The 26991-nt window shown below is 33.0% G+C and overlaps 1 protein-coding gene across 6 annotated transcripts in view; it reads right to left on the minus strand.

Annotated features, from left to right (window-relative positions):
- Nucleotides 1-26991, minus strand: part of LOC143223295 (uncharacterized) — a 52991-nt gene that overhangs the window by 2216 nt on the left and 23784 nt on the right. For 4 of the 6 annotated variants that reach the window (XM_076451092.1, XM_076451101.1, XM_076451135.1 and 1 more), the window contains 2 exons: nucleotides 22428-22517; nucleotides 10534-12531 (listed from right to left, as the gene is read on the minus strand). In XM_076451092.1, the coding sequence (XP_076307207.1) occupies nucleotides 10534-12531; nucleotides 22428-22517 (2088 nt within the window). Of the gene's footprint in view, nucleotides 1-937; nucleotides 4821-10533; nucleotides 12532-22427; nucleotides 22518-26991 lie in introns of all 6 variants that reach the window. The other 2 variants (XR_013012805.1, XM_076451114.1) reach the window with 2 other exon arrangements.

Here is a 26991-nt window from a genome sequence, read left to right on the forward strand (position 1 = left end):
AAAAAGGAACATGCAAAAGTAAGCTTATTATGCAAGGCAAGTGAGAGAGAAATCAAACAAGTCAAAGAGGCACTAAAGATCTAACACTTCATGGTACAATTGTAATCTGATCCAATCTGTTTTTTAATAAGTTTTTTCAACTAATTTATATGTAGATGAAGTTAATCATTTATCTTGCAAGTTTCAAAATAGTTTATTTAGCTTTTTTATAAACCTATTGTTACCAGTAACTTGGAAATTATAAAAGAAACTATTATTAGTATTATGTGAAACTTTAAAAAGGATCTAAATACAGAATTGCCTTAAAATTTAATAAGCAAAATATTCTAAAATCTATTGAAAACAACACTGATTAATCCATTTTAACATGTTTAATTATATTAGATCTTATCAACCTAGATGGCTTTTGGAACAGAAGTTTTATTGTGTAAAAAAATAAATTTTAAATTATCCTGTATAAAATTGGAGAAATACTATATAGATTTATCATTCCATCATATAAAAATTAAGATTCAAGAATTACAAAAAAAAAAAAAAAAAGCTACAGTTTCCACTTATGATGGTAACTATAATTTTGGCTGTATTTGTAAAACATTTTATGTATCATTTTGATAAATGAAATCAACAATACACAAGCATTTAAACTTATAATAATTATTCTACACCAAATTATTTTGCAGATGTACCTTTTATGTATGCTATTCCTAAACTCCATAAATATCTGATTAAATTTAATTTATTTCTAGTTCAATAAAATAAATATTAAACAACCAACCATTTTATTAAATAAATTACTTAGCAGTTTATTTAATAAATTTAAAAATGTAAATATTAATAATAATAAATATATGTTCTGGATTATAAAAAATAATCCATTTTAGAATACTTAAATAAGTGAATAAGTGAAAAAAAAAAACATTCAAACATTTGATTTTACCACATTGTATACCGCAGTTCCATTGGGTTTGAAGTGTTATGAATTCATTAATAGAACAGTTCTGTTATCCTTTTAAAGAACTGGAAAAAGAAAATTTAGTTCCACAAACATAAAAGATGTATTAAGTTTCTGCATTTATAAAAATTATGTTTCTTCAGTGACCAGGTATTTAAACAAGAAATGGGAATTTCAATGGGAGCTATTTTCCTTTTTTCTCCCAATTTTTAACCTTATTTTTGAGAATAGGTTTATTAAAAATTACATAAACCTAGACAATTTTTTTTGCTTTACCTTACAGATGTATTAATTAGTGCAAGTAATCTAGATATAATTTTATTAACACTATAAATTGGCAGAATTACAAATTGAAAATACTTCAATTTCTGATGTAATGGCATGTTACATAAATGAAATTTAAAGAATTGATAACAATATCAACCTAAATATTTTTATTCCTAATACATAGCTTACCCTCGTTTAATAGTAATGTATCATACTCTTAAGTATTATCATTTTAATCCTACATTATAGTCTGCACCCTGAAGATCCTTTCAGTTTATGAAGCATCTTTAATTTTTAGTTTGGGCTTATTTTTGTTCATTTAAATAATTATTGTGCATATATACATTTGCTTAAACTTTACCCTTTTTTTCCATACAAACTCAAAATGGTTTTATTTATGATGACTTAATTTTTTAACTTCTTTTTGCTTTATTTAAACACAGCTGGAAAGAGTAAAAATCAAGACCTTATAACTGTTTATTATAAGTGAGATTTTAACAACTGTGCTGTTAATTTTACAAAATTAATGTATTATTGTATATTAATGTTAAAACACTGCTAAAAAGGTTTTTTTTTAAATACATACAAACAGGTATGTAGATCACAGTCAGGGTTAGATATCTAATGGAAGGAACTTTACACCATTTACAAATAATGAAGTAACAAGTTCTCACCACAAAAAACAAGCAATCAATTATGAACAAGTACTTGCCATCAAAACACACACTACCTTATTTCTCTTTCATGGGAGCTATACTAGTTTATTTAGATAACTGGATGGAATGCTTCATACTAACATAATTCGTCTACTGTGCTATCACGATTAGTGCCTTTCCACCACACTGGGCACTGAAATGCTAACATCAAGAGGCAAGTTTCCAACTTACTTATTCCCTTAGTTTCTTATTTCAATTAGTTTTTCTTCTTTGCTTTAGAAAGCAGTCACCTCCACATAACTGTTTGCAGACAGTGAAGGGTGATGCAGATGGAGGTATGAGCACCTATATCTCGCCTTCCTATTTTATTTCTATATCTTTTGCAACTCTTATATTTTATGAGAGACTGGCAAATGGAGATTAAGACTGATAAGACAGTGTATCCCCACTGCAATGTGGGTTCTACTTCCAGTCGCCTTCAAAACCTAGGTTACATTTTATAATTCCATGTTATAGCTTGTACTCAGGGATCTTTTCAATTAGTACAGCATTTTTTTGTTTAAATTATTTTTGTTTCAGCTTGTTTTTTTTAAGTTATAACAAAGTAATATAATTACTTAGAGGTTTGGATTTGCTGTTTTTAATGCAGTCCTTCCTTGTGATTTTGCTTATTTAACTTCATTAAAATGTATTCATTTTCACTAATATATATATATATATATATAAATTCATATACCAATAATCACAAGAAAAATTCTTAAGGGACACAAGTCAACGAATAACTCAACATGGCACATTCATCAAAACATTTATCAATCATACTTAACAGAGCAATGATAAACATGCCTCAAAACTGCCTGTTAGTAATTGCAATTAACAACAGTACACATGTATATTACACAAATTCATATTCTAATTATGTAGTAATCAATAAAAAGATACCTGAACACATTATGACAGAAATATGCTATTTTGAGGGAAAAAGAATCCAAATGTGTCTACAAGTATGGGTTAGCACATGTATCACAGAATGTACAAGCCACACACCTGCAATTACCATCACATGGCTAAATGTCCAGACTTAATTTTTAACATTGTTAGACACTTGAAAGGAAACGTCAGGCAGCTGTATAAACACTACTTACAGATTTAAGTGTTTACTTTTAAGTCTTATCTCAATTTAAACAGCCATACAGTCAATGTAATAGCAAAGATATTTCATTTTGACATGCATCATTTTTATAATGATGTAGTTTTATATGCTTTTCAGGTTCTGTAATTTAAGATCAGTTTTGTGTCCTGTGACATCCATAGACACATCAAAAAAGGTGCAAGTCAAACAGTTGGTAGAATTAAAAAGCAACAACATTTATCTGAAGCTGTCTGCCATCTTCACTGCTAATAACAAACCATTTTACTCTTACACAGAAGTAGCACTCATAGTTCTCACAATTGAAAGTTTGTATTGATTCACAATTCATCATTTACAAATTTTTATGATAAATCAACAGCATACATAATTGTTTTTTCACCTAACTTAGTGCAACTGTGTCTGTGTGTGAGTGAGTGAAGTATACGTTTTGATTTTATGAGGAAGTACACTCCCCCAAACCGCTAAAAATCATGGGAAAGTGATGATCAAATTACAGATCAGGCTTCAAACCTGTAATAAGTATACAAACTTCAAATATATTATCAAATTAACAGACTAACTACTAAAACACCACTAAAAGAAAGAGAAGCTCTTTTTCTCCTCATTCTTGTAAAAAAATATTTTAAAGCATCTTTTATATACACATACAGTGACCAGACAAACACCACACAACTTAAGACATTTTAGTTTAAAACAGTTCAATGATATAACTTGTGTTCTACAGATACTTGAAGTTTCAACAGTTAGCTTTTCTAAGATTGACTACAAGAACATATTCCATCCAACATAAAGAAAGCAAGGTTAGAAAAAACAAGCAAGCCTCCAACATCCAACAGAATGGTAAAATCACTAAAGCTTTAAAACCTTTTATGTGGTGAAGCATTAAGAAATTTAAATTTTACATTTTTTTGTAAGAAAAGTCATGATGCTAACAACATTTTAAGATAACAGAAAAAACAAAACTTGCTTTTCTCCAATCACTTTTGTTTCTCTGCTAAAATAACTGATACAGAAAAAAAAGTTAATACAAGTGTATTGTACAAGTCCAGGTAAAACAACAGTTTAATAACTCATGTAAAGGTTTTCATTGTATATAGTTTCTGACTTCCATTTCTTTCTTTTCAGATTCAATTTTATCTAAATCAGAACTCAAAAGGTATAATACTATTAAAGAAAAGGTTAAGATTTGTCATTCTGGTACCCAAATTCTGAGAAACATCCTAAGAAGTGCAATTCAGTAAGTAGTTGGATAATAAAACAATTTGAAATCACCTATATGCTAATTCACTCATTTTTTTATTTACTATGAAAAGTTAAAATATTGAAAAACTTTTACTAGATTGAGAGAAAATTTTTTAAAAAATGGCAAAAGAAATCTGGACAAAATAATATTACTCAAAAGTACCTCTTTTTATTCTTAGGTACACTCCTATTACCAAAAATATAAACAACAGTATTTGAGCAATGTTACATAAACTCTTAATTTAAAGATTAATGAAGTTACTTACAAAAGTGTTAAGTTTGTTCAGAGAAATTTGTTTTAGCTTTGCAAAAAGTAACAGCATTGTATACCTTCAAAACAATTAAATTTTCGGATCAAACTTTAAAACTGTTCTTAGCAATTTCTAAATTATAGATGGGGGATTATTTTCTGCAAGATTGTTTGTGTGGAATTAAGCATAAACTACACATGGGCTGTGCTCTGCCCACCACAGGTATTAAAAACCTGATTTCTAGCAATGCATATCCAGAGACATAATGCTGTGCCACTGAGGAGCCTCTCTCTCTCTCTCTGCAAGAAACGAGACAAACATACATTAAGATTCTTTAAACCTAATAAATATTTATATTAAACAGTTAAGCACATATTTAAATTGATAATGAATTAGAAAGACAAGGATATGCTGAAGTTACATGATATTCCACATATACTGAATTTAGTGTCTTTGTTGTTCTTTAAGTGAAAAAGCAAATTGTGCTAAATAATATTAACTTTTATGTATAGGTGATTATGCATTTGTTAATTAACAAGATTAGCTTTTAGCTTCACTGTAGCTGTCTATAAAGTTATACAATATAGTTTGGATGTTACAGTCACAGTACAATTTAACCCTTTTGCTACTGCCTCGGTGGATTACACTGACCAATTGACCATAAAAGTGCCCAGAGTTTCCATACTTCTGTATATGGAGTCAGAGTGTTGACTGCTCCGAGTACAAAGTGATTTAAAATATTTTTCTTTATCTAAATAATATTAAATGTTATTTGCATAATTTTTAAAACCTCATAAACAAATAGCAGTTCTACTTTCTCACTAAAACTTTATACTGTATGCATTATTTTCTTGAACCTAATTCTATACATATTTGGTCATTTTAACAAAATTCATAACCATCATAAAAAAAACTAAAGTCATACTGTTCCCTACAGTTTATTTTTGTCATGAAGTTCCAAAGTACTTCTCTCGAGTTTCTACTTCTCACTTTTTCACATTTCCTGTTTATTTTACTTTAACCAAACAAGCAAGAAGCAAAGATTAACATAAATTTAGTGATGATGAGAAAACCCACTTGTAGAGAAAAATATGTAAGAATGGCTGGTATAGGTAGAGAAAACTCTATGTAGAGGAGCGAACAACATGTCGACCTTTTTGGTCATCATCAAGTTCACAGACGATGACTGAAAAAGGTCAAAACGTTGTTCACTCCTCTTCACAGAGCTTTCTCTACCCATACCAGCTGTTTATACATGTATATATTCAACATGAATTTCATTGTAATTATGGCTCCAAAAACAGTGTTAGAGAACTTTTCTGTTTGTTTACAATGCAGTGGAAACAAGGAGAATTGCTTAAAGTAATAAAAGTAAAATAAATTTGTGACGTATTTGGTTGGATATACCAAAGTGTTTAAAATTTGGCAGTATATATATATTTATATATGTTACTCATAAATACTTCATTTGCAGATATCTTTCTTGAAAATGTAATAAGTAACAGATGTACAGAAAAACAATGATTTCTAGTACTTATGATGTTAAGAACTTGATGTGCACTCGCATGTTGTACTTGCTAAGCCTTTCTTATTCTCTCAAGTGAAGGGGAAGACAAATTAATTTTTATATACTCCACAAAGGCATTTTAGTAAAACTAAAAAATTATCATATTACCACAATGATACATACAAAATCACTGTAACTGTATGGCTTTCTATTTAAGCTATATATGTGTGTTAAACAAATTCTCATTTCTGTTCAGAGCAGTGACTTACACTTTTCCAATGAAATTCCAACTTTCTCCTTCAAGAAAATTAAAATAACTGTCACTTATATGTTGTTTGGGAATGTGCTCTTTGTACTGGTTATAAACATGTATTTAAGGGAAGTAGGTGCAAGTAGACAAGAAGGTAAAAAAACAAAACAAAACAAAAAAACGTACTGCTGGAAAGACTACACTGTTAGGTTTTCCAAATATATTGATATCTCACCAAATCAAAAAAAATGTGAGATACTTATTTTATACTCTAGCTTGTCTATGTAAGAAATTTGAGTTTCTGATTTGTTAATCACTACAGATGTTGTATGGTAGGCGTAATACAAAATCAACTGACCTATAAGACAAGAGGCCATGCAATGTGAAACATTAGATCAGTGGTTCCCAACCAGGGGTGCAAGATAGCGTTCCAGGGGGTGTGAGATAACATTTGTTCTTAAATAAATAATTACTGTGAGGGGTGCAAGAACATATTAAAATTTTTTAGGGGTGCAGGGCATAAAATAGGTTGTGAACCACTGCATTAAATATTTAGCATACAGAACAAATAATATTCAAATCTAAAGCCAATTTACTGACATACGCTAATAATAATGTTCCTTGTCCCCATAAAGTGGGTTAAATAATGAAAAACATACAACAACATCAGCTTTTTTTTTAGTCCTACAAAAGTTACAAATGCACATCTGACCCTACTTGAAAAAAAAATATTTGTATCATAATTCTGGCAACAAAACCAGATGCAGTATCTTTTAGACAAAATCTGACACCCATAATAAATTTAATAAGCAAAATATGACATTCAACCATCAAAGATGCACAATATACATTTAGGTTTAACAGTTAAACAACATACTTAAATTTCAGTTTGTTATACATACCTAGATTATCATCAAATAAATCTGGATATTGTCTAAAATATTTTACCTGCACAAATGCTGATAATTAATATTTTTAAATTTTCAAAGTTGAAATATTTTGAAAAGAGTGAATAATTAAATATAGCATGTAACACAATACAAGAATAAATTTTACCACCAAATGTTTTTTACTGAAGTCCTCATGCAATGAATTACAGTGTACACCTAAGTATTACAAGGATAATATCTGTAACCTTAAGAACACAAAAATTACATTTTTGTGTCTTACTTCAAATTATCCACAAAAATTTAGCAATTTAAAGTTGTGATAGTAACTTATTCAATTCTTTTGATTTAAAGTATTTTAAAATTAAGAAAACTGTTTGTTCAATTAACTCTCCATTAATACCACCTCTTAAAGTTACATCCAAAAGTTAATTCAAAAACTGTTAAAGTACATCAATAATCTTGCCACATCAAAATACAGTTTAATTTCATTTTTTTTATATTAACTATATTTTAATCACTTAACTTTAAAAGGAAATATTTAAATAAATTCTTAATTTTAATTTTTTTTTTGTCATGTAACACTCATGCACCACAAGTTATCTATTTTAGGTTTTCATTCTGCCACTTTATAATTTTCAGGACATTCAACTCATTACAAGCTCATAGTATAGACATTGGCAAACCAAAATATAAACTTAAAACCTCAACTCTTCTCCTTTGATTAAGATGTTATTGTCCTGTACCATTCTGGCTTTCAAAAAAATGTCCACCATTGTTGATGACACAAACACAAGCATGCACACACACACACATATATTATATATATAAACAATAGAAAAAGCAACTTCTTTAAAAATCATAAATCATTATACAAATATATTACAATCAGCCACAATGATGCAAGTCAACTTCCACAACACAGAATAAGAAGTTTTAAAAAATAATCATAACAAAAGCCTTCAGAAGACATCTTAAAAAATGGGAAAAATATATATATATAAATATATTTTTATGTAAACAAATGCCATTCTAAAGACAGGAAAATGTGTTAGTTGTAAAGCTTCACTTATGAATAAAGAACAAGAAATATTAACTTTTTGTTTCAGTCCTTTAACCTAAAACTAACCGTAAAGAGGCCTAAACAGTTTTGATCAATCTTGATTGTGAATATTGTTCAACAGCACATAAATAATATGACAAAATTTCCATATTTGTCATTTATGGAAGTCTTCAAATGAACAATTGCAAGCTATTCAAATATTCATGTACTTCCTACAGGTGTAGCAATACAAGTATTGTATCATAAAGCCACAATACAACTGTATCAATACATCATCCAATACAATAATAATTTATGTATCTTCACAAAATTTTACAAGGCTTATAACAGTTAAAAAAAGATTGTTTAATGAAAATAGCATTATTAGTTTATTTTGTGTTTGTAATTCATTGATGTTGAGGCTATCAAACATTGCAAACTGACATTGAGAATAGAGATTTATAGAAGGCAGAAGTCATAGACAATGAATGGCAACCAGAAGAGTAAAAAGGGACGGAAAAAGGTACTTATGTGAAAGAGAAGACTGATCAGAAAAATGAAATGAAAGTTAACCACTGTGGGAGTGAAAGTCCTAATGATCGGTATTTTAGAGTGAGAGTAACAATTTTGAAAGAGATAAGGAAAATAAACTGTCTTGTCAAAGGGTTTTCTGAAGCACTTAAATCCATCTAATAACAAAAGGCAAACAATTATAGGAGGTACAAAGACCAGACAATTACTGAAAGTTCAGGATACAACTGCAGCAATCAATGAATACATGGAAACAATAGCAATAAGAAAGAAAAAAATAGTTTGGCTTGTCAACTGAATTGGCTTGAGTTGACTTTTGACAAGAAGAAGAGAACTGTATGGTGTTTAAGATACAACTATGATCTCCAGAATGTGAAGAATTTTTGTATATAAACTTAACATTTTAAAAACAAGTGCAGTGCATGCTGTTCTTTTTATCATCAAAAATTATAACAAAGTCATAGCCACCTGCTGTAGAAGAATCCTTAGCTCAATACATCTATATTTAACTCACTATATACTCTACTAAAAAGTAACTTCCTGACACTGTCAGTAAACACTGTCTTGTAGAGAAAACAAATCAGAATTTAAGTATTTCTGCTAAAATTTAATGATTCAACAAAGAAAGATGTATATTAAGTGCAACATGTCTTCATTTATCAAAAACATTATCTGTAAAATAATACAACAAATTAACAATACAATAGACAGATAAATTTCTTTTTAATTTTGCTTCTCTTGCTTACTGCCATTCAGTTGATCAAACCTCAAAATTTGAAAAAGCATTGTAAAGTGCAAAGTACTTAAATTAAACAGTTAGTAATATAGGTAATAAATTACATACAAGACTGCCAAACTTGGTAAAACTTCTGTATTTAGATATATATCAAACTTACTACTATGATAAGGATACACACCCCTTACATTTACCTACAACTGCTTACCAATGAAACAGGTTATGAGATTTCGTGCACAAAAGCTTTGATTAAGCATGTGGTCGTGACACACAGTTATATCTCTTAGTTTTTAACAGAAATTTTTTGAAAGTAAATTTAAACTGTGTAATTTAGTTAAAGATAAACACTTTATGATTATTTTTACAGTATTTTCAAATGGCAGAAAAGTAATAAATATTAACAGACTTTCAGACTTCAAAATTAAAATTTATAAATGAAATGTATCCTTCAGTTAAAAGATCAAGTTATAGATTATAATTAATAAACTGCTTCCATATTCTTCCTATAGGAGTTAACAAGTAAACTCTTGTACCACTTTTTAAACTAAAAATCCTATTTAGTTCTAACATTAAAGGTTTTCAGTTCTGCCAAAAAATTAAAATTTTTCATGCCTAAACTACAGATGAACTTTATGTAAAACATGGTAAACATCTCAATAATACTTCAGGCAGCAAGTACAAAAACTGTCTACTTGCATTTTAACATGCATTTAACTTGTGAAATAATTCTGTCACATTACATCCAATGCACATTTATAAAGTTCACTAAACATTTGTGGAATAGAATAAATACTTACATATGTTTCAAATAAATAAAAAGAAATGGTATCTATATTCACTTAACACTCAAATTAAGGCACATATTTGATCAAATTTTCCTTACTGATTATACCTCTACAAAAACCAAAAACTTCACATTCTATAAAGATTTTTAAAAAACAGTACATCACTCAAGAATAAGTTTTTAAATAAAATTCATCACTTACCATATTTAATTTAAAATATAAAAATTACAAGCCTATTAACAACATTTCAGAAGTTGATTTAACAAATACTTACTCCAACCAAAAAACTGGACAATCTGACTGTAATTAAAAGTGTCAATATTTACTGTGGGTTCTCGCCACTGTATGTAATGACCTGAAAGTGTGACAAATTTGTCAAAGTAACTAGATTTGATATTTCCGGAAAACCCAGTATTAGTGGTGGGAGATGTTGAAATTGTGGAATTATCACTACTAGGTATTGCTGAGTATATGTCTGGAGACATATGTAACTCAGAGCCCAGGCTGGTCATCACTTTGGCATAGTCCTCCCCAAGGCTCATACGGAGCAACTGTTCATTGATTTCAAAACCAAAGGTTAAATCACACACACATTCCTCAGGAATACAATTATCCATAATAATAACAGGCGGACGTTTAAATCTATTTTGAGTCTGCTGCTCTGCAGGAGTTTGTGACAATTCTTTTATTTTTGATAATTCTTGAGATTCCAGGTTCTTGATAAGACATGTACTATTGTTCTGTTCAGTGCATACAACAGGACTGGACACAATAACTTCACTGTTTTTGGTAGAGCTGACTGAAAAAGACAGTGCAGTAGTGACAGGTATAGTGGAATAAGGGTTCCTCTCTACTTCTAACAAGTTAATATCTATAATAAGGTCTGTTTTGTTGATTATGGGCACATGTTCATATGTATAAGTATTAGACAAGTGTTTCCTATTGTTAATACCATCACCCATAGAAGTCTTTAACATTTCTTCTGCAATGACATCTGACTGTCTATCTGTGTTTGGATAAGAATCACCTTCTACAAGATTACACTCCATACCAAATTCCAGACCAAAATTTGACTTGATGTTCATCGGGTTATTGGAAGGCTTCAGTTTTACTCCAGAAGAGATCATTGACATACGAGTAATATCTGCATAGGAAGTTTGGGGAGTTGATGAAGATGAAGAAGGTGTAGTATGAGGATGAATTGATGTTGGAGGTGGTGCAGAATTACACACAGGCAGAGAGTGGACACTATCAAGATCTGAGTTCTCTGCTGATGAGTGTTCTGAAGGCGGAACACTACTGGTTGACTGCCTTCCTCTCTGACTACGATGTGAAAGAGGTAGGTTCAATAACATGAGCTCGTTGCAAGAAGTTTTTTGTGCAGACTTATTTTGATAACAATGAACTGCTCCACCAGCATGACTGTGTCTACGGAAACTATCCAACGATTTTTTGGGTAAATGTCGTTTCTTATGTCTCTTCTTCACTACGACTCTGAACTCTGTTTCTTCCATGGATTCATGATCCACTTCTGTAGTTGAATAAAAATCCTTATAAAATACAGAAGTTCCACTTTGGGAAAATGATGGTTCAGAGGAACTGCTATATTCTGTAAAATCAGGTTTACTAACAATGGTGTTTATTGTTTCTTGCTTGCCTACAGGCTCAAAACAGTTCACTACAACACATGAAGAACTATCTAAGCTTTTGGCTTTTGGTATTTTTCCTAAAATACAATTATTAAACGAATTACCAAAAGAATTGCATTTCTTTGATATCTCACTTTGACTATTCTCTTCTTGAACATGTTTATCACTATTTAATGACATTTCATCTTCTTCACCTCCAGAAAGAACACACATGTTATTAAATTTGCTATTTTTTTTATTGTTACTTATATTTTTACAGTTCTGTACATTCTTGTTCTCTTTTGAAGACACTTTTTCCCTTTTTTTTTCCAATTCTTGACTAATAGGTGGTTTTGTAAAAGAAGCCACATGTCCAAGAGCATTGTTCCCATTTGTTGTTCCCTTTCCTTTCTTGTCAGAAGAGTTGATGTATGCCAGCAATGAGTCAATGTTTTCTTCCCATCTGTGTCCAGCAATATCCTTAGCAAGCATGACATTCTGGTTGTCTAGGTTTCCTCGGGATCGCTTACTTTTTCGGTTTACTCTATCATTCTTCAAAAGATGTGCTTCAGGAGAAAATAGTTCACTTGTTTCTGACCTATTATTTCCATTGATATCTAAATTTGGCAGAATTCTGTTTTCTTCTACAAAAAAAAGAATAAAAAAGGTGTTGTATTTCAATATTCTAAAAGGATAATCTTTTAATAAAAAAAACAGTTATACTATGCTTATTGTTAGGCACAAAGCTATGCAATGGGTCATCTGTGCTGTGTCCACCACAGATATTGAAACCCACATTTTACATCCATAAACTTTCAACTTATGAGCACCAAAGTGGGTGTATACAGATATGTGAAGATTTAAGTCTTCATTCTGCCTCTACTATTAACCACAATAAAACTGAATAGAAAAAAACATTTATCAAATCTACCTATCTCTCACTTAAGCACCAATGTTAAGTTGATACAAAAACAGTTTTCTGTTATTGTTGAGAGAATTAACAAAAAAATTATGGTTTCTTTCCACAAAGCTGACTTTGTACTCCACATTTTGCAACAAGCATTGAGAAGTTTAAGTTTAAACATACCAAAGATCATAATTTCAGATAAAGAATTATGCAAATGTTTGCATTCAGGTTTCTGCTGCTATTTATAAAACTATCAAGAATATCTCCAGTCTTTTTTGTGTTGGTTGGTTGGTTGGTTTGGTGTTGTATGGTGCAAAGCAACTAGGCTATCTGCACCAAACATCCACTAAAAGTTAAAGTTATTAAAATTCATAAAAGGAAATTAAGGTAAAACAAAACAAATTTAATTTTTGAATTAAAAGCATAAATAGCACTAAATCCAATTTTTACATCTAGTCTACAGCAGTAAGAGAAAAACTACAGTAATACAAGTTGTAAATGACTTTCTGTAACATAATTATAATCATCATAACTTGCCAGGAAGACTAACAGGTAAGTCCAAAAACCACTGTTAGTCACCTACGTTGTCCTTTCCAGTCCTGGTTGAGTTATTTGACATTATGGCCATTTTCAGAAAGTAATACAAGTTTTCAAAGACTTGTAGCAAAATTTTAAATATAAATCGGCAGAACAACTAACAGATAGTTCAAACTGCAGTGCATGTCACCTGAAGTTGGCATTTCCAGTCCTGGTTTTCGAGTTATTTGATGTTACGACCATTTTCTAATTTCAAATCAAACCACATGTACTTTGATTCTTAAAAGGGAATCGCATTAAAAAAGGTCTAATGTATAAATTATACAAAACTTAAATAGCATTAAAAAGATTAATGCCCTTTAAAAAACTAAAAACATTTCCAAGGTGGACAATGTCATAATTGCCAATAACAATGTTTAACATTACAGATAAACCTTGGGACAGAACACATCTAAAATAGTGCTGTTGCTGAGAGTCATAACAATGGTAAGACAGTAAAACATGGCTTATTGCGACTCAAGTGTTACACAGAAAACAAATTGGTGCATCAGTCCCAAATAAAAGAAAATGATGAGTCAAAAAACTTTGACAAATGCATAGTTTAAATTAGAACAACTTCCTCTTTCTGATCCTTACAGAAGCAAGATGGCCAAAGTCCAACAAAGGGTTTTATTTGGAAAAGCTTGTTTTCATGTTTCTCACTTCAAGTCAGCTGCCAACTGACATGGAGCTGAGCCTTTAATACAGGACTATAGTCCATGTATGGAACAAGCACTGCAGTGATAGTGCCAGAGCAGACAGATTCAGTTGCGGTGTCAGTGAGCTCATTCCCTCGGTATCCATAAAAACAAGATAAAAGTAGATGTTGAAGAGAAATGGGCCAGTTGGTTTTGAATATCAGAGAGAACAGAATGTGAACTAACATGAAGCATTTACAGGGCCAGCAGAGAACTAAGTGAATTAGTACAAATAGTGCAAATTGAGTACTGCTTAGCTTCTATGTGATCTAGGACAAGAGAAATGGCATACAGTTCAGCAGTGAACACAGAAGCTGTAGAGGGGTTTCTGCACACAATCACCAAACCACAACAAACCATGGCAGATCCCACAGAGTCGCTTGTTTTCAAACCATCTGTATAAATGGGAATGGAAAGATAGTTTGAAAGATGTTCAGCAAATAACACAGTATTTCCAATCAGGAGTGTATGCTTTTCTCAGATGAATTAAAAGATAGGTCACATTTGTGGACTGTAAAAAGCTATGGTGGGATGAACTGATCAGTGGATACAGCAATGTTATCCAAGGACAGACCAAATTCATCTACCTGTGCTTGGATACAAAGGCCAAAAGGAGTAACAGCAGATCCTGTGTTCTGAGAAAGTACAGCCCACCAAGAAAGGAAAACGTAATCTCAGGTGTAATGCTTTGGTAAGGAACGAAGTTTAAGCATATAATAAAGACAGTTGCAAATGGCAGAGGTGCAAAGAAGGTAAATGACTGTATAAGCTCTGAACTGAGGAAGTGCAGAAAGCCCCAGTGTAGAACTGAAGCCCTTGATGATGAATGAAGTCCATAAGTCTTTAAAGCTGAAGTCCTGGCAGAGCTACAGACCAGTGATACATAGTTTAGTTTTGATCAAATAAGAGCACAATACGTCTTTAGCACAGAACATCACTCTGCTCCCTAAATGGTGAAAGAGAGGACATGGATAATCTTCAGTGCTCTTGTACATTTGACCCGTAGCTGCTTGATGTGTGGTATAAAGGTCAGCTTACAGTCAAAGATAAGTCCCAAGAACTTTGCCTTGGGGACCACAGGTAGCACAACTTCACCAATATGGAGTTCGGGATCAATGTGAATACCCCGTTAGTGACAAAAGTCGTTGACATTTGCAACAGTAAGAAGGAGTTCAATGATGATATTAATCTTTATACTGAAAATGGGCAAATGACTATGTAACCCACATATATAGAGGTCTCACAAAATGCCATACCTCCATGTTGTATCATAAGCCTCCTCAATGTCAAATAATATGGATACAAAATGTTGTGATTTGACAAAGGCTTCTCTGATTGACGTTTCAAGTCGAATCATGTGGTCCATGGTGGAGCACTGTTGTCGGAACCCACACTGGGTGGGTGAGAGGAGTTTGTTTCATTCAAGGAACCAAAAAAGACGAGCATTAACCACCCTCTCTATGGTCTTGCAGAGACAACTCATCAAAGCAACTGGACGGTAGTTTGAGAGAATCTTGGGATCCTTCCCAGGCTTAGAGAAAGACAGGATAATAGCCTGTCCCCAGTTATCAGGAAAAACATTCTCCTGCCAGAACAAGTGAAAAACAACCAGAAGAATATCAAGAGAAGCAGGAGAGAGATAGCACAACATGTCATAGTGTACATCATGAGGTCCAACAGATGTACTGCCAGACCGATGAAGGGCCATTTTCAGTTCCACCATTGTAAAAGGATGATTATAGTCATAGATGCAATCAGCTCAAAAGGAAAGAGGTGATCATTCTGCTCAAGTCTTGATGGCTAAGAAGGTGGAAGAAGAATCACAAGTGCTAGGTACCCATCAAAAGCTTTCACCTAAAGTATCGGCGATGCTTCGGGTATCAGCTAATTCCTAGTTATCAGAGAGCAAGATCTGAAGGGGAACAGAATTATATTGCCCACTGACCTTTCAAATCTTGTCCCATACGACTTTGGAACTGGTGGTAGAAGATATGCTGGTTGTGAACTTCTAGCTTTGATGTGTTACCCACCAAGCATGTGCACAGGCCTGCTGGAAAGCTATGCAGTTCGAGAGTGTGGGATATCTACGGAAAGTATCTCAGGCCCATTTTTGAACCTTCCGTGCCATATGGCAGGCAGGATTCCAGCACGGACAAGGATATCTTGGAAAATGTGTAGAGGTTTTAGGAATACATTGAGCAGCTGCTTGTATAATACAGTCAATTACTGCTGCTACACAGTCATCTATTGATGGCTTACAGACGAAGGCAGGATCAAGTTCTGTGAGAGCAGAGAAAGAGAGACAGTTTGCTTGATCCAGCTTCCACCAGGGCACATGGATCAGGTAGTATCGACCATGACCAGTCTCTCTCAAAATTACAGGAAAATGATCACTGCCTCATGGATTACTGTTAACCTTCCATTAAAAGTGGGAAAATAGTGAAGAGGAGCAAATTGACAGATCAATAGCAGAAAAGAACAGACTAGGTGCTTAAAAATAAGTATAAGAACCACTATTGAAAGGAGGAAGGTTGTGATCAGATTGCACATACTCTGTGAGGAAAGACATTCAGGATGGTAAGAAGTAATCAGTGCTTTGATGTCATCCGCATTAGAACATAAACCTTGACAGTTCCATTGTATGAAGGTGGCCATTTTTATTTATGCATAGGCGAATTAGGTGGAGAACCCTTCTGTTTATGGCCACATCTTTTTTATTTATTGTCTTTATTCGTAGGAGGTCTGTCGACCTCCATAGATCCTGTCGTAGGTCAATTGGGCAGGTCTTTGTTGTTGGAAAAGGATTCTAGCAACAAAGGGCACAAGTGAATGATAATTTTGCATTTTGGAGTAAGAGAAGATGTACCCAAGGAAATACCTAGAACCAAATGATGTGGATCTTGGGGTTTGCTGGAATGTATGTTTAGGACAGAGATGAGTGTTGAAGTTGATTTATCCACTTCTTTAACCATGGAGTTCAAAAGACATTTCATTTGGTTTGAAAATGATTCTTTTGGAGGCACAGTGAGATCCGTGTGCACTCCCACTGTAGTAGTGGAACGAAGTGCAGCAACACACGTCTGAGATGAAGTGGTGGACAGCAATTTTCGAGCCTCAGGGTAAGTAACGTTTTGAATCATTTTCAAATGCTGCACCTCTTTTCCTTCCAACCATTTAGGGCAAGAATAAAAATAGGATGGGTGACAGCCATTTTAATTAATGCAATGAGGGTCCATTTCACACTCATAGGCATCATGGTTCTTGCCACTGCAACAAGCACACGTCAAGGAACCACGACAGGATGTTTCCGGATAACTAAACCACTGACACTGGAAACATCTGAGAGGGTTTGGAATGTATGGCCATACTTTGCAATTAAGATAACCTGCTTTGATGGTGGCAGGTAGAAACAATGATGTAAATGTCAGAATGAGGACATTGGTTGGCATCATAATTCCATCTTTTGCAAGTGGAGATGTGCCTCACTGCAGAAACTCCTTTAGTGGAGAAAAAAGCAAGAATCTCTGACTCAAGGATATTCTTCAAATCCCTCTCAACAATAACTCCTCATGATGAATTCAAAGTAACATGAGGTGTAACCTCAATAGGTATATCCTTATTAGCCTTTGAATGCAAGAGTAGTTCACTGTGTTGAAAAGTGGATGTTTCCATCAATATGTCACCAGAGCAAAGCCTCTTTACTGACTTTGGAGAGCCAGCAAGTCCTTCTATTCCCTTTTGAATGAAAAAAGGAGACATCTGCCCTAAAAGTTTCTCTGAAAGAGAATGTAATATAAGAAAATGAGATACAACAGGTGTTAGAGATGTTGAAGATTGCTGCTCAGAGTTTTCAAGACGTGATATGGATTGTTTTTTCACTATTTTACTCATTATTTTGAGGATCCACAATAAAAAAAGGAATATTTTAATGCCCATTGACCCCACACACCGTGGCGCCTTACAAGGGAATGTACCACAATGCCAAATAAGGACATTGCAGCAATGCCAAGGCTTTGTGAGTAATATACCTAAACACTAGCATCAGATACAATGTCTACAAAACCTGTTGAGAACATCCAACACTGGTACTTGGTTGACCCTAGCCTAAATAAACTAGATGACTGACCCAAGTGGGGCCACCCCAAGGCTGCCCATCTACAGGAATTCAAAGTCAAAATGGTTTGTTAGGGTTGGACCCCTCAACCACCATGATCCTCTCCTCCCCTTCACGGATCACCATGCATGGCAAACATGTAGGTGGATGTTTAGATCCCAGAGGATGTAAGCTGAAAGAACAGAACCCTTCCTGAGAGGTCCCCTCACCACGTACAGGAATCCACAATGAGGGGATTTTTTGTGTACCTGCTACACTTTTGATGTCAGTTTTCCTTGTTTTCATTACATTAGTATAAGCAGCATTAGTAGTGCATTAAAAAAAACTTCTTTGTATAAAGTTTCTAAAGACAAGCTTTTCAAAAAAAAAAAATTTAAAGGCTGACAAAAGTTATTCTAAGGATACAAAACTTTTCCAAGTGCAGAAAAGGCAACAAATAGGCTTCTATTTTTCTTTTATGAATTATATAATTAAGCAGTGTGGCTTTACTTTCTTTTCTGTGGCTTGATCATTCTTCAGTGTAGCTTTATAGTTCATTTCAAATATGCAATCTGATTAAGATCGTTAAACACAGAGATTTTATGAATATTTTTACATTTTACTTAGTTTTGAAAATACATCCAAATAAATTATATACTATCCATATGTATGTTTTAAAAATTATAATACCTCTACAGACAAGTAAGGGATCAAATTATATAGAGAACCAATATACAAATTTATCAACAAGTTCTAATTATTTCAAATATTTTTTTTGCAATAAATGAGAAAAATAAGATATCTGAATGCTTGCTTATTCAAAATATTTATATATGCCTTCTTGACCAATTTTTGTCAAATACAATTTTGGTAGCATAGATATATTTTGTTAAGTAGGAAACAACATAGTAATACATAAAATGTATAAATGGATAATAATCAGTTTCTCTTAGTTGTTAAGACAGGCATAGTTTAGTAGTTAAGATGCTTAGTTTATTGATGCAAGAACTCATCATTTCTGGCTCTCTACAATAAAAAATGCACTTTGGATTTGTGAGGGCACTACAACAGTTTTCTTTCCTTCAGTATACAAGTTTGAAATTATGATATGTTTTATACAGATAATTCTTTGCATAGCTTTGCACAAAAAGCATGAAATGAGCAAACTCTCATTTACAAGCACTTAATAAAATGTTTGCAAGTCACAGATATGATAACACAAAAGGAGAAAATACTGTCTGAAGTCATCAACATTTTTATTTGGAACAATGTGATAAAACTGGAGTTATGCCATGCAAACAGGATCAGTTGACAGTATTTTGTTACACTCAACTGATATTAATCCTATGATTTACAGGAATAAAATAATGACAGCTTTTCAATAGAATGTAAAATTAGTTTAAAACAGAAGATGGTTATGTTCTATAAAAATATGTAGAGTTTTCAGATTATACTTTTTGCTCTTAACTTTATACAAGTAAAGTACTGTGCATTTTGAAAGAATGGTGATGACAACTTATCAATTTTACCAGAAAAAATGAGTTAAAATACAGATTACAAGGGAATTTTTTCTTAAATATATAAGTATATGTAGGAATGTAGACTTAAGTAAAACTAACACCTTAAAAAGTGCCGTATGAAAACAAACCTACTTTAGCTACAATATATTAAAAACTGATCATAACTCCATCACAACAGAACACGAGTAAAGGTCATGTCATTGTGTTTGTTGACTTGCATTCAAATTTTATTGAACTATTTTATGAATTTGTCAGTAATTATGATATCAAGTTATTAAAATGTTTGTATTATATATTAGTTAATTTATTAATTTAAAAGTAAATATTAAAAGAACAGACCTAAATACTGATTTTTTGTGTGTCACATAGTATGTTGAATACAGAACTGGTTCGAATTAGATGTTCATGATACCAAAATACCAAGTCTATAGTTTCATATGAACTAGAAACTCAAATTACAAATACTGACAATCTGGAATACAAAATAAGAACCTCATATCTTTTCTATTTGTTGATATATGGTTTATGTACTGTATCAAAGACAGTGGCCCATTCTCACCTCTTTCCATTTTTTGGAAACAGTCCCTTACATAAACTTACTTCAATACATGACATTCAAAAGCTCAGAATATACACACACACACACACATTTTAGATAAAATACAGCTTAGTTACTAAGCTTGATAAATTTAGAAATTCTGTGGTACTGATATAGTTATTTATTATTTTTCTGGTTATTTCAAATGTATATATAAAACCTTAAAAAAAACTATTTTCTTTCACATCCTTCACGTGCAGAATTCAAAAAGGCTTAGCTACTTCTTGCAAGCAGCAAACAAATCCGAAGTTGTTGTATCATAATTAGAAGATTTAATAGCTTCTTATATTTATTCAGTTACTATTCTATGTTTTAAGAAAAATAAGTTCAATAACTTATTTCTAAATAGCAATAATCTATATACATATATAATGTATAATAATTGAAATGTGACTGCATTTTACAAAATACTAGTCCACTAAAGCACAGCCAGACATGTCTCTTTGTTTTTTTGAATTTCACGCAAAGGTTCTCGAGGGCTATCTGCACTGGCCGTCCCTAATTTAGCAGTGTAAGACTAGAGGGAAGGCAGCTAGTTATCACCACCTACTGCCAACCCTTGGGCTACTCTTTTACCAATGAATAGTGGGATTGACCGTCACATTATAACGCCCCCTCGGCTGAAAGGGCGAGCATGTTTGGCGCAACGTGGATGCGAACACGCGACCCTCAGATTACAAGTCACACCCCTTAACACGCTTGGCCATGCTGGGGCCCCCTGTCTCTTTGTAAAGACTAAAAATCAGTTTGTACCATTGATTACAGTAATACAAGTGAATGTGCACTGTGTCAAGGTAAATTCTGTAATGTCAGTCAGGCACAACTGGAAAGTCAGTATAATAAAAATAAATAAATATACATAAAAATGCATTATGTTATATATTTAAGTTATTTAGACTAAACATTTGTGTTTTCATGATATAATCTATAGTTATTCTAGAATAAAAAAGGAAATTAATTTATTTATTTACTTTTATAGTGTTAGAAGGTTAGTAAAATTGATAGACCCAATATACTTAAGGTTGAGAAAATAACAGATAAAATATAAAGTTTTACTGAAAACAAATGTTTGAAATGTTTTTAAGAGGCTTTACAGATAACACAAATAATATTCAAGATTTTTGAGACAGACTAGTTTTTAAATCATAAAACAAAAATCATTTTGCACTTGAAGTAGTGATGAAACAGACTTGATATTTTCACAACAAAGCTTTAGTAAGAATTCATTAAAAAATCTGATTTGTGTCTGTAAAAATTGTTAAATCTTTACTAAAAGTCTATCAAAATTCGGGAAGGTACACATGCCTCATCAACATAACTTGGGTATATTATGCCAAGCCTGTCGTGATATGGTTATTACACTAAATTGATATTAATCCTGTAATTTACAGGAATAAAGCAGTTACAGCTTATCAGCTGAATGTAAAAATTAGTTTGAAACAGAAGATGATAATGTTCTCTAAAAACATGTAAAATTTTCAGCTTATACTTTTCACTCTTAACCTTATATAAATGATTGTGCATTTTGTAACACTGATGTCAACTTATCTTTATCAGAAAAAAAATGAGTTAAATACATATTACAAGAAAATGTTTACTCAAATATACAAGCATATGCAGAAGTGTAGACTTACGTAAGTAGAACTGATACCTTAAACAGCACTTTAAAAAGACACAAGACAACAAATACACCTGCTTCAGTTAAAAGATATTCAAAATTGTTTATAATAAACAACACTAAGGAATGACTAATACATATTCATTAATGGTAAGTTTATATATATTCTTCTTACAACAAGCCCAATTATTCTCTCTCTATATATATATATATATAGTGTTTTAAAAAGCATACATTGAAGCTGCAATTTAGTTGCTCTGTTCATTAAACAATTTGTAGCCTTTCTTTCAAACACAACAGAAACCCTGACCACATGTAGTTATGTTTCTACCACCATGAAAATCCTCCTAGGTTGTAGCACACTTACAACAGTTAATAATATACACACTTTCTTCATGTTTAAGTCATTCTACGTATTTCACAAGATTGAATTTAAAAACTGAAGAATCATGATATACCTGCTTTTTGATAAGCACACTAGAACATTCCAACAAGCTTTAAACATGCAACTGAGTACCATGTCACAATACCTGATCCTCCAAGCAACATTCCCTTCTTTTTCTTCTTCTGAATTTTATCATCAACTTTGTTTCCTAACGGACTACTTAAATAGAGTCCCTCTGTAATAAAAAAATTAAAGAATTCAGATATCACATCATATCTATGAAACAGCAAATGAAAGGAAATGTCAAATGAAGAGTATCTGTATTATGAGAGACTAAAGAATTTCAACAACTATGTGCAACCAATACACATAATCACTCAGTTCTGTTGAATCAGTGATTCTCAAATGGACCACTTTGAATGGGCAAAGACCCTGTGAATCACCTACCAGTTTTTTGTTTGCCACAACAAAAAGAAATCTCAAAATTAATGAAAAGAATACAAATGATTTTGATGTGACTTGCATTTTGGACCAGTCCACTGACTACCTGGCCACCAGTGGTTTGCAGACCATACCTTTAGAACAACTGTATTAAATGATAAATTCAAAGTTGTTCATACATATGAATAAATACTGGTGGTGGTGCTTCTTTTCAGGTACTTTTTAATAGTTACAAACTGTATCATATCACTTTATTTTACGACAATTTTGTCTGTATAACGATACAACTTCTGTAAATGAACCTAAAACTAACTTACAATTATGTAGGATTATGGGTAACTAGAAATATCTGAAAAGTCTGTAATTGCATGAAATTAATAACTAACATTTAGTTACAAGTTAATAGGTTAAGTTTAAGTCCTCACTTCATTCATATTTGGTTAAAAAAATTAGATTGATAGAAACTAGATTTTCCACAACATTAAATGCTTAATTTGTGTTCAGTTCAACAGAAGGGCTTAAATAATACAACATAATGAAATACAAACAAAAATTGTAGAAAAATGATATGCTTATGTGACCTTTACCAAAAACCCTCCAACACTGACACACTAGTGTACATAAATTATACAAATGAAACAAGAAACAAGTAAAATACTGGCTGAAACCCCCTTGTGCAACCTTCATTGACGTCAAATACACTTTTAACAAAAGCCAATATAATAAAGCAATGTAAACTTTTATGCCAATGACAGTAGTAAAAATGGTGCTTTCATATATAAAATTCACTCTAACAACTTCATAAAATATATCATGTACATGACAGGATAAATAAATACACAATGTTACTGTGTAGCTAATTTTGCCAGCTAGTTTACCCACAAAATAAAGATCATATATCCCTAGAATGTACACATGGTGAATAATTCTAGACCAAGAAAATCACTTTTAATGAAGATGATTTTCATAGTAATCTTCTGAATTAATAAACTTGTGTGTTATAAAATATGATGACCTATTCTACAGAGCAGTCCACTAATAAATTCATAACCTTTGCTTCAACTGGTTATCTCAATGGATTTAAAAGTGGGCATTATACTTAAAAATAAATCTGAAATCAAGGTAAATGGCAGAAAAATGTACGTAAACTCAGTTTACAAGTCAAACTACTGACTAAAATCAACTTTAAAATCAAATTTTGTAAGATTTCTGAATCACAAGAACAATAATATTCACCTTGTACTCAAGACAACTGACTGCACAATTATAAAATTAAAAGGTTCCTTGGTTGGTTGGTTGGTTGATTTAGTGTTTTATGGCACAAAGCAGCTAGGCCAAACGTCCGGTAAAAAAATAAAAATAAAGTAAATGTAGTAAAATTCATAAAAGGAAATGAAGATAAAACAAAATAGCATTTAAAAACATAAATAGCATAAAACCAATGTTGACATCTAGTCTACAATGTTAAGAGAGAAACCACAGCAAGAGAAGTTGTAAAGGACTTTCTGTAGCATAATGGTAATTATCATAACCCGCTAGGAAGACTAACAGGTAAGTACAAGAACCACCATCAGTCACGTGAAAGTTGGCCTTTCCAGTCCTGGTTCCAGATTATGTGTCATCAGGGCCATTATCAAAAAGTAATAAAAGTTTTAAAAGACATGCAGCAAAATTGTAATAATAACTCGCCAGGATAACTAACAGGTAGTTCAAACAGCAGTGTTAGTCACCTGAAGTCGGCCTTTCCAGTCCTGGTTTTGAGTTATTTAATGTTACTGCCATTTTCTAATTTCAATTCAAACTAGAGAGATTATGATTCTAAAAAGGGAACCACAATAAAAAAGGTTTAATGAATAAATAAAAAACACTTAAATGATATTAAAAAGATTAATGGCCTTTAAAAAACTAAAAACTTTATAAAGGTAGACAGTATCACCATCACCAATAACACTACCTAATGTTATGGACAAACCTTGGGATAGAACATGTTTAAAATGGTGCCTTCGTTGAGAGCTGTAACGATGGCAAGAAAGTAAAATGTGGCTTATTGTGACCCAAATGTCACACAGACAACACACTGGTACATTAATTCCAGATAGAAGAAACCAATGAGTTAAAAAACTGTCACCAATGCATAGTCCAGTTAGAACAACTTACTCTTTCTAATCCTTACGGAAGCAAGTCCAATACAGAGTTTTATTTGGAAAAGCTTGTTTTCGCGTTGCCCACTCCAAGTTGACTGCCAGCTGGCACGGAGCCAAGCCTTGAATACAGGACCACAGTCCATGTATGGAATAGGCACTGCAGTGATAGTGCCAGAGCAGATAGATTTAGCTGCTGTGTCTGCAAGCTCGTTCTCGCAAGTACCAACATGGCCTGGTATCCAGAAAAACTGGATAGAAGTAGATGTTACTAAGAAATGGGCCAGTCAGTTTTGAATATCAGCGAGAACAGGGTGTGAACCTTCGTGAAGTGATTCCAGAGCCAATAGAGAACGAAGCGAGTCAGTATAAATAATGCAGTTGGAGTACTGCTTAGCTTCAGAGCAAGAGAAATGGCATAATGTTCAGCAGTGAACACAAAAGCTGTAGAGGGGATTCTGCATGCAACCACCAAAGCATGGCAGAGCCCACAGAGTCACCTGATTTGGAACCATCCGTATAAATTGGAATGGAAAGATTGTACAAAAGATGTTCAGCAAATAAAAGACGATACTTCCAATCGGGAGTATCTGCTCTTCTCAGATGACTTAATAAAAAGGTCACATTTGGGGACTGTAATAAGCCATGGTGGAATGGGCTGACCAGTGGATACTGCAATGTTATCCAAGGACAGACCCAATTCAACCAACTGTGCCTGGATGCGAAGGCCAAAAGGAGCAATGACAGATCATCTGTTCTCAAAAAGGATGGCACACCGAGGAAGGAAAACACAACCCCAGGTATGTTGCTTTGGTAAGGAATGAAGTTTTGAAGAATATAGTAAAGACAATTGCAGACGGCAAAGGTGCAAAGAAGGTTCATGAGACTCTACGTATATGTTCTGAACTGGGAAGGGGCGGAAAGCCCCAGTGCAGAGCAAAAGTCCTTGATGATGAGTGGGGTCTAGCATCTTTAAGGCCGAGGGTCTGGCAGAGCCATAGACTATTGATCTATAGTCGAGTTTTGAACAAATAAGAGCATAATATATCACGTGGAGGATGTTCAGTGCTCTTGTGCATTTGACCCATAGCTGCTTTAAGTGTGGTATAAAGGTCAGCTTACGGTCAAAGATAAGCCCCATTAACTTGGTCTCAGGGACCACTGGCAGCAAAACTTCACCAATACAGAGTTCAGGATCAGAGTGAATACCCCGTTAGTGGCAAAAGTGCATGCAAACAGTTTTAGAGAGAGAAAAATTAAAGCCATTCACCGTAGTCCACTTCAGTACACGATTGAGGGCAGTTTGTAGTTGCTGCTCAATATATCTCATGTTCGACGACTGACACGAGATGTGAAAGTCGTCGACATAGAGCCCGTTTGCAACAGTGAGAGAGACCCCAAGTTCCTGTACAAAAGAATGGGAAAGTGATGAACCCACACAAACTTGGAATCTCCTGTCCATCAAAAATTTTTTAATAATCATGGGTAAATGGACACGTAACCCATATATATGGAGGTCTCGCAAAATGCCATATGTCCATGTTGTGTCATAAGCCTTCTCAATGTCAAAGAATATTGAAACAAGATGTTGGAGTTTGAGAAAGGCTTCTCTGATTGAAATTTCAAATCGAATTAGGTGGTCCGTGGTGGAGTGCTGTCGTTGGACCCACACTGGGTGGGCGAGAGGAGGTTGTTTGATTCCAGGAACCAAATAAGACAAGCATTAACCATCCTATCTAAAGTCTTACAGAGACAGCTCATCAAAGCAATTGGATGGTAGTTTGAAGGAATCTTGGGATATTTCCCAGGTTTAGAGAAAGGTAAGATAATAGCCTGGCACCAGGCATCAGAAAAAACATTCACCTGCCAGATCCAGTTAAAAACAATTAGAAGAATATCAAGAGAAGCAGGAGAGAGATAGCACAACATGTCATAGTGTACATCATCAGGTCCAACAGAGGTACTGCCAGACCAATGAAAGGCCATTTTCAGTTCCACCAGTGTAAAGGGACAATTATAGTAAAAGAGACAGTCGGTTCGAAAGGAAAAAGGTGAACGCTCTGCCCGAGTCTTGATGGCCAAGAAAATGGAGGAACAAGAAGAAGTGCTAGATACCTGGCAAAAGCT

This window comes from Tachypleus tridentatus, chromosome 1 (genome assembly GCF_004210375.1).
Source record: "Tachypleus tridentatus isolate NWPU-2018 chromosome 1, ASM421037v1, whole genome shotgun sequence".
Classification (NCBI taxonomy): domain Eukaryota; kingdom Metazoa; phylum Arthropoda; class Merostomata; order Xiphosura; family Limulidae; genus Tachypleus; species Tachypleus tridentatus.